The sequence below is a fragment of the Athene noctua genome, chromosome 3 (genome assembly GCF_965140245.1).
Source record: "Athene noctua chromosome 3, bAthNoc1.hap1.1, whole genome shotgun sequence".
Taxonomy (NCBI): Eukaryota; Metazoa; Chordata; class Aves; order Strigiformes; family Strigidae; genus Athene; species Athene noctua.
The window spans coordinates 77,327,050-77,342,669 of NC_134039.1; the positions used below are offsets into that span (position 1 = coordinate 77,327,050).

Here is a 15,620-nt window from a genome sequence, read left to right on the forward strand (position 1 = left end):
TATTTTATAGTACAGGAATACTGAAAGCTGTTCTTTGATCTATTATGGCTATATATAAAGCTTTTGTTTATTTTTTTAGGTAATTTTGGTCAGGGAACAATAAAGCTATGTTATGTAGCTAAACCATGGCCCCTGAGCTGCATGTGTTAGCATATTTGGATTACAAATGTAGCTATTATCAGCTGAAGTGATTAAGCGTTCTCTCTCTCCATGCTTGACTGTGGTACTTAATCACCAGTGGTTTATCCAGGCCTTGGACTGATGCTGTGTCCAAATTCACAATATCACAGAACATCTGAGATTGTAAGGGACCTCTGAGATCACCCAGTCCAAGCACCTGCTCAAGGAGGGGCAGCTAGGGCAGCTTGTCCAGGATCGCATCAGTTGGGTTTTGAATATCTCCAGGGATGGAGACTCCACGACCTCTCTGGGCAACCTCTGCCAGTGTTTGACCACACACACAGCGAAGAAGTTTTTTCTTCTGTTGAGATAGAATTTAATGTGCTTTAATTTATGTCCATTGCCTCTTGTCCTGTCACTGAGCCCTACTGAGAAGAGTCTGGCTTCATCTTCTTCAGTCCCAACCTAGTCTTTATACATACAGACAAGATCCCTTTGGGACTTTTCATCTTCAAGCTGAACTGCCCCAGCTCTCCTAGACCCTCCCTTATCTGAAATATGCTCAAGAGCCTTAATAATCTTCATGGCCCTGCTCTGGACTCACTCCAATAAGTTCTTATCTTGTACTGGGGAGCCCAGAACTGGACACAGTACTCAAGATGTGGCCTCACCAGTGCTGAGGATCCCCAGATCCTTCTCAGCAAAGCTGCTTACTAATCAGTTGGCCTCTGGCATATAGCGGTGACTGAGTTATTCCTACCCAGATGCAGAATTTTATATTTCCCCCTTTTTAACTTCATGAGTTTCTTGTCAGGCCGTTTCTCCATCCTGTTGAAGTCCCTCTGAATGGTGGCACAACTTTCTGACATATCGGCCTGACTTGCCAGTAAATTCCTTACTGTGGGAGAAAGCAACCCATTCACAACATCACCAGTTCAGTTCTGTCTGGTGCAGTGATAAGTAACTGCTACATCCCACTTGAGAATTACCCCAGGGGCACTCGTCCCTGATTATCCAGGGAAGTCCAGTATATTGTGCCTTTTGGACACATGAAGAATTTCCCTAGGGATCTGATGGTACACAGGATGAGCTGCTCCATCAGCTTCCCGGGCACCAAAGCCAAGCTGGCAGGCCTGTAATTTCCTGGATCATCCTTCCAACCCTTCTTATAGACGGGCGTCACACTGGCCAATTTCCAATCTGTCAGGACCTCCCCGGTCAGCCAGGACTGCTGGGAAATGATGGAAAGCAGCTTGGCGAGCACCCCAGCCAGCTCCTTCAGCACCCTCGGGTGTATCCCATACAGTCTCATAAACTTGTGTACGTCTATGTGATGCAGTAAAATCCAAAATCCCATCAATCTCAGAGAACAGACTAATAGCATGCAGACTTGTTTCTACTTATATTGTACACATAAGTTTATGCAATAATTACCATATGACAGAATTTAAGATCCTAACTATAATTAATTTTTATATAATATTTTCTTCCCCCCTGCCCTTCTTAAAATAGGACCCATAAGATGATTGAGTGCTGCAGTTTGACTTGGCAGATTCTTCACACTTGGCAATCAGCACCAATACTGAGGTAAATATAGATAAGAGGGAAAAATGCATTATTGTTGATGAAAGGATGAATAACTACAAACTTTTATCAAATACCTTGTCTTTAAGTGAAAAATTACAATAATATTTTTGAAGTTATTATGTAAAGAAAAGAAGCACAACAGATCCCAGCAAAAACAAGAACTCCAATTCATTAAAATTGACATTAAAAATATACTGATTTTTACTGTATCTTTGTCCACTGGCAAACACATTTGGTCAAATATGTGTGCTAACACCTATTTCACTGTCAAGCATTATACCATTTTTTCTGTGTGGACAAAAAATTATTTATTATTTCTCCCCCAAAAAAAGATTAAAATCAAGTCAACAACCATTAACTGTTGAACTAACAATGAACGTTGCAACTACCTAGCCTGTGTGTCAAAAGATGGTTTTCACATTGCATTAGATTTTCAAAGGAGAAGGATTTTCCTGGTTAGATAATGTAAATTTCTAATGCTGGTAAGAACTGCAGGAAATGAAATTTGAAGTAATAAAGAAATAATTTAATAGTGACACTCTGCATGTCTCAGCTGATCTCTTCTAAATATAGAGTAGGCATCCTTCAATGAAATCTCATTTATATACTGTCCATGCTATTACATCCAAGCTAGAATTAATGGAACGTCCAGGACAAAATTCCTTCTCATTTGTAAGTTGTCAACAGGAAATTGTTTCATTTCCCTGATATTTTACTATCACAAAGCATCCAACAATTTAATTGCAATGTGTTATTTTAACCACTATTTTAGGATTTTTAATTCTGCTGTATTTTTAGCTATCAAATATTCATAGGAAAAGTAGATAGTATGTTTGTATGAAAAGATTAGCTTTTAAAACATTATTATTTAGATGTTTCAGGTGAAATCCTAGTCCAACTAAAATCAATACACTGATTTCAACAAGATAAAGGCAGTTTGAACTAATTAATAACCTCACTGTATCTACATCTGTAGGTTTCCTTACAAAATCAGATTTAGTGTTGTTAATATAAACTGTTCACTTGACCTGCAGTTACGGCTGAGCAAAATACTGTCAAAATGCAAATTTAGATCAAGCCACAAATACTGTGTAAGAAGGCAAGGAAGCATGTCACTTCATTAGGAAGCTGAGTAATAAGTAAAGACATGCTAAAAGTGTTGCGAGATATGCAACAGTCTGAGACATTTAGTGTTACATAGTGACAAAATAAGATTTGCAGGTGAGGACCTTGCAGAACTGCAGTTTTATACCAGTTGTTTTATCTACTTCCTTTGTGTCTGTGAATGTATTATTTTAAAATGCACAGGCAATCTGTAAATCCAGATTTTAATGAAAATTATTGTTTAAATACTGAGATTAATTGTGATTATTAGATAATAAAGTAAAAACTCATGAATTTGTATACAAGTAGTACTTTACAACTATCAACTATAGATATCATAACCTTCTAATGTGTTGATGTTATTTCACAACTCAGTCATCACATAGTGATATGAGAGAGTGTCACAGGCATAACCACAGACAGCATTTCTCTGCATAATTAATAAAAGTAAAAAAACTTAGTCACAAAGAAATTCTGTCAAACACCATTGGTATCAAGACTACTGATGCCAGAATATTATACTATTTAGGTCTGAACAAGTGATTGGCTTTTTTTGTGAGAAATAATGATACAACACAATCCTCTTAGAGTTTGAATTTCAGTTTTTCACTATCAGAGTCACAGGAACACTGCACTGCATCTCTTGGGTCTGATTCATTTCTACATCACGTGTCTCATTCAGACATGGTCATTTTGGAGCATCTTCATCTAGAGAAGCAGAAGGTAAAAACCTAGGTCCTCCGAACTACAGAAAGTAAAACTCAGAGCCAAATGTAGACAAGTTCTTATTTGGAGCCTTGGCAAATTAGCAACAAAACCAGCAGTATTTGATATTCAGTATGTTGTCCAAGCAACAGAGCACTCCTAGTTGAATTCAAGAAAAGGACACTGAAGCAATGTACAAAATACGTATTTGGTATGTCCAGTCTGGCTGTGTGTGAGAGACTGAAATGTCACATGACTGTCTCACAGCTTGCTTGTTCTGTGCAAACCTCCGAGAGAAACTGCTGCAGCCCGTGAATTGGTCTGGGGGATGTCGGGCAGGGAAGCAGGAGTGTATTGAAGGATGCACTCTCCAATTCTTTGGGGTTGCATTGTTAGACTCCTTAGACAAGCCTCAAAGGAGCCGTTTGTGGCTCCAGTGTGTAGGCCAGACCCCATGCCTGCATTGCTAATGGACTGACAAGAGGAAAACGTTCCTGCCCTGAAGCCACATGCAACAAAATCTGTGGGACCAGAGAAAAAAAATACCAAAGGTGAGCAGATATGCTGATCAGGGGATACACTGAACTTATAAAGGCAGCAAAAAATTTTGCTCAGTGTACATCCACCATCGAAGAACTGAAGACTGAGGTACCAACGGGACGCCACTGGATCCATGGTGGTGACTATTCTTGCAGCCCTATCCCTCATCCTTGCTTTATTTCTGCTTTTTCCTTCCATTCTGTCCTATCACTACCCCTCTTTTTTAATAATAAAAACCTGTTTTGGGTATATAGCATTTGACCTCGTTTGTGTCTTAATCTCACTCTTGGGATCATATCAAAACCTCCCCTGACACTGGATCAGGACACTGTGCAGAAGCTTCAATCAGATACATAGTAAAATATTAATTCCTGAAATTTGTATTTCAAGTAAATCAAAATAACAGCCCAAGTATCCAAGCCTCCTCTTATCCCCAGAAGAAATATTACAAGAAAATACTAAATCAACATCTTCTGGCACCGTCCCAGCTCAGTAGCCCCTGTACTACTTCCTTCTTACATCATTTATTTTCTACTGTCCCAATAAAATGATTTAACTGTGAAAAAGGTTCACAATTTGGTAATTTTTAACAAGGAATTTCAGTATTGTTCTTCCATAAAGAACCATAGGAATATAAAAAATTTTGCAAACATCTGTTACTGGCATAGTTGCTACAAAAATCTGTTTACATCCTGTGGGGTATATGCAAAACAGAAGACACCAACTGACACTACACTCTGTTTGGACCTTCACATAGCTAACTAGCACCAATCCAGGCATCTCTGGAGCCAAGTTCATGTGGCAAAGTATCAGCGTTCAAATTGCAAGGCTCTAAAGATGTACTTGCCTCTTTGCATCCAAATCTTTATTTCTCTTTCTGTTTGTCAAGCCTCTACGTGACTTTTTTTTTTTTTTTTTTTTAAAAATAAAAATGTTTCGAGCTGTTCTGTCAGCCTGCTTTGGAAGATTTTCTAGTTTAAGATTTCATTATCTTTCCTTCCGCTCTGAATGGTCTGCCACTCGCTACACCCATCATGCTGAGTTATCCAAGTGCGCTTTTGATTTTCAGCTGCCAACTGAGAAGGCCAAGGTCTAGATTTGTTTTCTCCCCCTTTTCCCATTCTTTTTTCCTGTGGTCAGCAAATATGTATTCTTTTTTCACATCATAATGTAAGATGCTGACCTGAATGGGCCTGAGTGCTTTCAAATGCTATTGGAAACAAATGGATGCCAAGGACATGCAGCCTTTCACAGGAACAGGCCAAAAGGTTTAAAAATGTAAATAACTTACCATGAAATACTCCTACAGAATGAAGAGTTATGTAGATAATTGTTTTAAAAACTGGTATGTCAAACTGTGTAATACAAAATCATTTAAATATGACTTGCAATGAGATGAGTGACCTTCTTTATTAGAGGTAACTAACGTTATCATGTTGATTAATGGAAAATTTCTGATCTCATTTTAAAACAGATACTTAGGTTAATTGGTTTTGTACAGATTGAAAAATTGTGCATTTACTTGAAGGAGGTCCGCCAGTCAGGGTCTGGCTCCAATAGAAAGGGCAGGTAACGGTCTCAGTGAAATGTCCTGTCTGAGCTTAGAAGTCCTGCTAAGAAACAGATACTTCAAGCACAAATGCACTTTAACACATACATAGCTTATTCAAGTTCATTCAACTAACTCCAAATACAGTGTAAATCCATGTAAAAATATCCACTGGATAATGTTCAGGGTTTTTTCCTGCACATTTTTATCCTAAGGAGGCAAAATTGATGAATTTTTTGTATAGAAAAGGACAGAAAGGAATACTGGTTTAAAATATTCTATATTTATTTTCAAATATTTATATCCTGTAAAATAATTAGGTATTAAAGAAATCTGAAAGAGATGCCGAGAAGGGAGAGGTGATTCCAGGGAGAAAGGACAGGATTCAAAGGCTGAAAGATGTCCATTATCTTATGTATGACAAAAGCTATTTTATTTATGAAATATTACCCAAGTGGGATATCAAAAATTACTAGAGATGCACTTAGAGAAAACATGGAAATCCTAAAGGTGATAAAGGAAGACAGAAGACAGCAAACTGAAGATATGCAGATGTTTGCTGAACCAGAAGATCAAAAGAATGAGCTGTTAATAAGACGCTTAAAAGTTAGAAAAACCATGACTGTGAGGACAAAGCAGAATCCTTACTATGGAATGAGAAAAATATTCATAAACTACATGAAAGAGGAAAAAAATTGAGGAAATGCAGACTGAAGTAGAAAAGAGGAATAAGCAGACAAGAGACCCATGAAAAATTAGAATAAACAGAGATAAAAGGGAAAAGAGGAGACAAAATTGTCTTCAGAAAGAAAAAGAAAAAATTAGAAAATATCCAAATTTCAGTCTTAAAAGGAACTCAAAGGGAGTATATTGGCATCTGATTGTACAACTACAGATCAGTGTCTCAATGGCAGCTGGCCACTTGCATGCATTTACCCTGCAGTAAATGAAAACTGATTTTTATCTTCAGCAAAAAGAAAGGGAAAAGGGTGTGAGAAGATAAATGGTTCTTTTATGGGTAGTTTTTTTGAGGTGCATTTTGAGATCTTCTGTTTATGAAGGATACACACTAGAAGTAAAAATTGAGTTTTACTCATTGGTGGACAACATTTCCAAATCAATTCATGTTCAACTGTAAGACAGATAAATGATTTCTAGAGCTGAACTTCATACAAAAGAAGAGGGAAAGTAGGCAAGTACAGACTAAAGGATAGAGAGACCCCAGGGAAGGCAAGATGGAAAACCAATAAAACCAATGTACTGTTATTGCTAGACATAGTAATCTGAGAGGAACCAATGTCAGACAAAGAAATAACCATATCTAATTTGGTGTAAAACAACTTTGGACACAAAGAAGCAAGTAAGATATTTGTACAATATACAAGACCATAAGAATGTAGTAACGTAACCCACATTTCAAATTAATTGATGCAGAAGATAATGTAATTTATTCTCAAATGGACATTTGAAAATAGTATGAACTGAAAGTAGTTCAGTAGTATTAAATATCTTTATACATACATATATGCACATATACACGGATAAATACACAAAATCACCACATTCAAACTACACTGTCCAAACTTCACAGAATACCCCTTCAATAATGGGAAAAAAATCTGTGATTTATGTATTGCCAGAGAAACACCTTGTTATTAAATTACACAGTATTCCTTCCTAACAGCTCTGACATGAAATGAACTCATGGCAGAAAGAATGAAATGGACCAACCAAACCAGTGAGCTAGGTAGTGATAAATAAAGAAACAGTAGCCATGTCCTTAAGTTATATTCTGCATGTTGTTATAACCTTTAGAGGCTAATTTTTAGACATATCCACAAAAAGCCATTCTCTAAGGATATTCAAATCCATATATGACTACATAAAATTATTCCCCATTCCCTTTCATTATCTATCTTCCTCCTTTCAAAACTAAAACTGAACATATCATTTGTGAAGGTGATACTCCTTTAAAAATAATACCTACTACAAAGTTGGATAATATGGTAATGCAGATGCTAAAATTATAGTAGAGAAGATATATTCTGATCCGTTCACCCATTAATAATTTTACATGCAGTGCCTTGGTAAACAACCAATCTAAATTTATCAATAGGGATACTTCAAACAGCACCTATATTTATTTTTTTTAATATATTGCCTACCATGGTTAGTCTTTTTCCTAACAAAATACGTTGAAATTTAATTTTTATCTCCTGCACATATGTAATTTAACAACTTTATTTCATTTTGTTCTGAAACAATCAAATATATGAAATATTTTTGGAGTGTAGAATTATAAGGATTCATCAAGTAAGTCTTGTAATCCAATAACACAGGGATATAATTTTTAGGCAGTAGAGGATAAAAAAATCATAACTCATAGCTAGGCACCATTAACAGAGCAAAATTTGCAGCTGTGGTATCACAGGATGGACATACAAAACTTCTGAAGTGTGAGAACAAATTATTTAATAATGGGTTTTACAAACTTTTTTTTTGTATACGACAAAGCTGAAAACCAGCTTTCTTTCCAGAGGGAAATCTTTCAGCACTGTGTTGATAATAAGTATATTAAACCATTTAGATATTAAACCCAAGACAAACCACAAAGTAATTTCTAAAAATCTTAATGAGCAGAGAGATGGTTCTGTAGGAAATATTTCATATTTCCAGAGTGAAAAAACTGACAGTCTGAAGATTCTATTTTTGTTTTTCTTCCTCATAATTTGTGTGGGTCAAGCAAAAAACAAACACAAACTCTTCTTATTCTAATGTATTTGTTTTGTGTGTATAGAAGTTATCTATGTATGCATAAAGGCACTTGTTCGTAGCAGTGTTTATTAGTTATAATATGCTTATATATGTTATAATATTACTGAGTTTAAAACATCTTATCCTTAAGGATTTGCACAAGTTTGTGCTAAGCATGTCCTTTTTCAGCCCATATACCACCACAGGACGCCACAGAGACTCAGGGCTGGAGGTAGAAGTTGCCTGCAGAGTCACGTTAGCTCTTCTACAGCTCTGCACAGGGTCACAGAGGGTGTTCACTTTACAGCTCAGAGCATAGCAGCTCACTGGCAGCTTGTGCGAGTACAAAGAACAAAAAAAAGGGAATACGCCATACTTCTTCTCTTCCACTCTCCTCCTTCTTTCTTTACCCCACCTCTCAACATAATGAAATTGAAAATAATAACTGAGTATGAAACAAGAAGGAAAATTTGTTTTATGAGAGGGGAAAAAAGAATTGACAGGCTCTTGGGGTAACAAAGACATATGCCTAAATCTAAACATACTTCCATTTAAAGTAGGTTTTAAGGTCTATTAGACAGAACACCTTTTATTTTTTCCCATGAAGCGCTTCACATAAATTGGTATTTTCTCATTAGATATTAATTACTTCAAGCAATGTAGCAGTCTTCCTAGTAGTCAGCTTAACCCATCATATCTACTTGTTTGACATACTGAAACACATCTAAACATTTTCTTTCTGAACTTGCAAATATAATAAATATTTCTCCCCACACTCCCTTACAGCAGTCAGGAACCAGTTTTGAAGACGTAATTATACATAGATTCCTGTGAATACTAAAAAACTAGTATGTGCTGTGAATTTTCGCTTACAGAAAGCCCGAGCAACTTCCTGGTGGTCTTCCCTTACTGTAGAGCAGGTCTGAGAACACAATTGCCATCCCTCACATGGACCCAGACATTTGGGTGATGTAGCTGAACAAAGGACTGAGGTGATATTTTCCATATCTTGAGGACAAATACAAAGCTTGGACAATGTATACACCCCATATCAAACTACTTTGCAAAATTAAGCCAGATTTATAACATAAAGGATCCTTGCAGCAGTTTCTGCATAGGAAGAATTCCACACGCCATTATCAATCACTCTCTCAAGATCTTAGTCAATTTTTTTTTTTTTTTTAAATATGTCAAATAATAAAGAACCACTGACACTCAATATTCCACTTTGCAGTCTGTTTCAAAATGCAAATGCCACCATTAGCTATTTTTACCAGAAGGACATGGGCAATCTTACTGCAAAGCCAAATTTCCCCTTTCGGTACAAGAGGATTCAATACTAATTGTTATTCCAAGCTGTGAATAAGAGAGAAAATATTTCAGAAGAAATGGAAAGAGATCTGAGGAGCAGCAGTAATCATCTGGCCTCCAAAATAGATTTTGGCAGTATATTCAGCTTAAACATTTGTTATTCAGTCAAGCAGCCTAACAGACACTGGAATCTCAGGACCTGCTATAACGTCCAAGATAATTCTGGATACACACCACATTACGCACAGTGGGTGCATTAACAGATTGATTTATTTCCCCTTCTCTCCAAATTTGAAGACCCTTCATGAGAAAATGGAAATAAATATTTGATACAGTTTAGTGCTTTATACCTTGAATTGAGTCTTGGTGGTTTGCAGCCACAAAAGGTATTTAAATGGGGTCCATGGTGAAGGAAAGGTTGAGAACCCCTGTGCTAGACCATCCATCCAACAAAACTAATGTAATCCCAGGACCAAAATACAAGTACCTCCTCATGATGGATACGGTTCAAGTCGTTTGGCCTTCTAAATTCTGACAGAAACAAGCTTTTTCATCAAGTTAGAAAAAACACTTCTTTTTGCTGCTTATTTAAAAATATTTTCATTCAGGGAGCTTTAGTAAGATACTTGGGGGAAAAAAAATGTCAGAATATAAAAAACAATACTGACCCCAGAGTTCGTTGCTTAAGCTTCTGCATCAGTATTTTCCTTCCAGGTTTAATATTGAACCAATCAGGCAGTACTTAGGGATTTTGCTGCAACTAAGATGTGCTTTCTACTTACCCCAAGCCACAGTGTTTGGTATTTAAAACAGGCTGACACTGAACATTCATTTAAAGGTCCACTTCACCCATTACATGTTTTAACAAATAACTTGCTGATTAATATAATGGAAAATATTAAAAAAAAAAAAAGAAGAAACCTTAATCTCACATGCCATCTGCACAAGACATACATAATGATCTAATCCAATTTCTGTTTCTAAATTTAAAGGTGTGAACACACACATAAAAATCACAGACTTGAAATAATAATTTTTCAATCTCAGCTGCAGTAAAACTGCATATTCATTTATCCCTTAGAAAAAAAGTGAGAAAAATAGTTCTGAATAGCTTCAGTTTCCCAACTGTACCAAAATATATCAATAACATTCATCTTAAAAAAAGAGTTCAAATTAAGCAATTTAATTAATAAAACTGTCTTGCCTGTCACTGCTATTTAAACTAAAGATAAAAAAACACAGAAAAGTTTTATTGCTCTTTTAGACATTTAAGAAAAGCTGATGTAGTATGCCAAAATATTTATACAACATTTTATTAACATCTTGATTCCTGAATAAATCTTATTTATTATCCATACATAAGATTTTCCATGAATAAATGACAATGCACTTTTTCCTATATTTTTTTTTAGTCCTTTTCTTGTTTTTTTTGAGGGGGAAAATTCTTGCCCCCAGTGTTTCATTTCCCAGCATTTTAAAGTTTCTTCCCAAAGAATATTTCTTCTTTTCAAGCTCAGTCTTTTTTCCAGTCAAAAAGAAAATATTGCAGTCAAGATAAAAAACACTGTAGCATCAAAACAGTATTTTTCAAATTATCCCTAAAAGTTTTGATTGCCCCTCAGTCCTAGCACATCTTGTCAAAATATTTTATCAGTAACTGAATGTTTACATATATGATGCACTACTGTGGAGGTAAAATTGATGTCCACTACCAAACTTTCTATCAAAAAATAATATACATTTTAGAAGATTTTAAGGAGCAGCAAAATTTTGACTGCCATCCCAATACAAGGAAGGTATGAACAGTGTGCATACTTTATCATTACTAAGCTACAAGAACCATCAATTAATTTTAACTCTATGTACAACTGTTTTAATAGCTTCAGAGCAGGGGAAGCCTTTCTTTTTTTTTTGTTGATAGCTGTCCAAACATATTTAAAGGGATGTCATCACGTTCAAGACACATTATTGTCAACCTGACACTTTAATCAACTCTTCAACATTAATCAATTAGTGGCATGTGGAAGCAATATTTCAATTTCTGATTTAGAGGAAGTAAAGCAGGAGTAACCGCACACAAAAAAAGCAATCCTTGTTTGTATGCTTTGCCCAACACATTTCCTAAAACTGTAACACTGTTCCAGACTTACACCTAGAGCACCCTCTGCAGCAGATTGTGCATTATGCATCTCAGTCAGCGGGGCAGCCTCTGGTGGTACCCACTAGGCAGATTAACCTCACTTGCCTGTGCCAAGGGTTCCCTCTCACCTGTAGTTCCCATATTCTGTTTAGGGATAAGAAGGGTACAGATTTAACGGGGATTTAGAATTAAGACTTCTGTTATTACAAATGGAAGATGAATTACTAATTTCCAGTGCACGTGGTAGAACACAACCTGAGAGTCTGTTCTGTTTTCAGCAGCAGATTCATTTTATTTCAAAACCGAAATGAGACTCTTGAAAATATTGCAATCTTGAAAAATACTGAATTAAAAGGCTGCTTTGGGTCTATATTATTGAGATTGCCTTCTCCTGTGGTGGGACTGTAATCCTCTGAAACAGACAACTAAGTTAACTCCCTAAAGTTTTCTCCATCCCTACTTAGGTTTTGGCACCAGATACAGGGAAACACAAAAATAAGTTTCATATTTCTTTCTGCAATCAAATAAGCCACAAAGTAATGACATGGATGTAGTCAATGGAAATGTTGTAATGATGTACCAGATATTTCTATGATAAAATACAAGGGGGTACACTTCACAAGAAGCTCATCGCTTTATTTCAAAACAAACAAATCACTACATGTAGGAAGCCAAAGAATACTATTTTATAGTATGTACTAGTTTGTCAGATTTAAATAGGTGGTACACCATTAAAGAATTACTGGCTAAACCAGTTTCCCAGTTTCAAAGGGCTAAATTCAGAATTTCATCGATATTTGATTCAAATTCTTAAAATCATAAATAATAACTGCAATAAAAGTGCAACTTGAATAGGGAAGAAAGATTGTGATGGATAACATTGCTTAAGAGTCAGTGATTCTCAAATTCCTAGATTCACAGAAAAAAAAAAAAACCAAAAAAAACCCAAAAAAACACAACATGACAAAGTGTGATTAACAGATCCAAGTAAAAATTCAGGTTTAGGAACCCATGTGGTTCTAAGTGTAATTGTCCCTCTCCCCTAGAAACAACAACCTGCTACTGTAACAGGCAACAGAAGTGAAAACCAATCTCAAGGAAGAGGAGGCAAGTCAAATACCTAGTCATTGAAACCTGTTCTGTGCGACCCAGAGAGCAATTTGTTGTTTCTCTTGGCGTGATACAAAATATATACAATGAGGGAGGAAAAATGAAACCTGCTTGCCAAGGTGTAATTCAGTCCAAAAATTCGGCTTCCAAGAAATAAAAGTTGTAAACTGTGTTTCATTGACCGTTTCTCAGAAGGGTTTGCTGTAGTATCTGTTTTGTAAATGTTCACTAACAGACTGATGCAGACGAGGAATTGCAGATTTATTGAAAACTATTTTCAAACTGTACAACTGTTCCCTGCTATAGTGGGCGCTGAAACCTCTATCAAGAAATGACAGGTTAGTTCATGTGAACTAACAACAGTGTTCAAGACACAGTATCAGTCTTTCTAGAGTTACAAAAATTGCTTGTGGATAATATTGCTTGTGAAAAGAAAATTAGCTTTGGAGATCTGTTGGTGAACAACTACATTCCAATTGTTCGCTGCATTTCAGATGACACATGAACTTTGCTAATGTAAAATAAAACCTGCTGATGATTTTGTGTTTACTGATACAAAATCTGTGATTTTTAGGGAATCTCAAGGTGTTATCTCTGAAATATCATCTATAACCAGAAGTTACCCAGCTACCCAAGAAAAGAATTTTGCTGATGCAGAATTACAGTCTTCCTGGTAATAGTCAAGGCTTCCACATCTCTGGTAATTAATATGATAGCCAGACCCAAAGAATCAGGAATTTCTCACAAACCATATAAGTTGCACATGCAGTTACCATTCTAAAAAATGTACATTTCTGTCTGTTACTACGATTTTATTAGAAACAAAGAAAAGTTTTATCTTTCGTATGGAATTTATAGCCTGCTTCCTTTTTAGGATAACAGGCTGTACAGTAACATTACCTAGCATAGATTTAAGGGACATAAGTGTTCTTAGTAATATTATCTAAAATGTTAAATTCAGCACAACAAAACATTTTACATACTGTTATGATGACAATCTTACATCAATTTTCACATGGTGTTTACAAATATCCTAATGATTGGAGGAAAGTTTTTATAACATTTTGACAGTGAAGTATCACTTCTTTCCAAACAAAAGCAAAGGAAATGGCCTGTCTCCTCCCTGTAATCCTGCAATTAAGGTGCACTTTACCACTTATTAAGGCCAGAATCCCAGAATAATCCTCTAGGTCTGCCAGTCAAGCACACCATCACACCGTATAAGAATACAAGCTACTATGACTCCTTCCTCCATCATACTGACATTTCCATTTTCATCCCTGTGTCATTTGTATAAGCTGCACACAACTGTGGCCATGAATTTTAAAGAGCTCAGGTCACATTAGGGTCTCTTTCCTCTTGACGAGATTTTGAAAGACTGCAAAATAGGACCTTAAATTTAAAAAAAACAATAGACAAACACAAAACAACACCATAACTTAAAAATACAGATCCTGTTTAATTTTTCTTTCCCTTTTTAAAAATATGCAGTCATTTTGAATGTTGAAATGTCTTTTTGTTGGATAATGATTTCTTGATGAGTACAGAAAAAGGAAGTTACTTTCATCTTGAAAGAAAAATACTTAATATTGAAATACATTTAAAGAATCCTCACTATATGGAGAGATATATATATTATTTTTGACATAGTTTAGAAAGAATTTATTCAAATTGTCTGCTAAAGGCTGTTAGTGTGATTCTGGAAATGCACTGCATGCAATATAAGTACTACCATCTCACACAGCATGTTATTTGCCTGAACTGTGTATGCTTTTGGGATACTAAAAAATGTTTTCAGTAACCATCTCTGCCTGAGGCCAAAACCATGCAAAGAAGAGTTGTCAAGAATTGTTTGTATTAAATTAGAACACAGCATAGAGAAAGAATGGATAATAAAATTAGAATATGTAAGAGTTTTGTTTCACCTCCAGTTCCATTTCTGAAACTCAGATCTAATGGATCTCTTTAACTATGGCTCCTACTAATTCCTAAGATGAATCATAGGCCTAATAGAGCACATGTCTGAAATACTATTGAAAGAAGGAAAAAAGACAATAACAGCAAATGTGTAGTAAAAATGGGGATGAAAATTTTGTTTACATGTTCATTGTTTTTAAGAATAGGACACAAATAATAAGCGTAGTATGAAAATAAGGTAATTTTTTCAACATGCTACTTACAGCCTTCATAAATATCTGTTGGTATGTGGACTGCTGCATGTTGGTAAGACGTTTGTCGTCGGAAAACAGGATCATCTTCAAATACTGGTCTGATTCTCTGGCTGCCAGATTCAGTATCATTCTTTTCAGGCTTTTTAAAAGAAGACATACAAAGAGCAAAATTTTACAAAGTATGCTAAAACCAATTCCATTCACATTTGCCTCTTTTTACATAAAAGACTCACAGCCTTTCTTTCATAGCTCACATTTTGTATTTCGGTATAAATATACTTACTTCAGGTCCAGAAATACTAATGTAGACTTTATTTTAAATTATGAGTTATCCAATGTAACTCAGTGAAATGAAGAGCTACAAAAGAAAAATACCAGCCTAACATCTTACACACCTAAATTTCATAAGTGCATGGAATTTTTATACCCATAATGCAAGACAAATACATTACCTTTTATTACATGCAATAATTTGTACTGAATCTTAAATATAAATACTGTATATCTCATTTTTTCCTTCTGTAGATTA

At 35.6% G+C, this 15,620-nt stretch overlaps 1 protein-coding gene across 8 annotated transcripts in view; it reads right to left on the bottom strand.

Moving 5' to 3' along the window:
• CACNA2D1 (calcium voltage-gated channel auxiliary subunit alpha2delta 1) overlaps window positions 1–15,620 on the bottom strand; it is a 427,358-nt gene that overhangs the window by 165,631 nt on the left and 246,107 nt on the right. For all 8 annotated transcript variants that reach the window (XM_074903424.1, XM_074903423.1, XM_074903422.1 and 5 more), the window contains exon 6: window positions 15,101–15,230. In XM_074903424.1, the coding sequence (XP_074759525.1) occupies window positions 15,101–15,230 (130 nt within the window). The remainder of the gene's footprint in view (window positions 1–15,100; window positions 15,231–15,620) is intronic.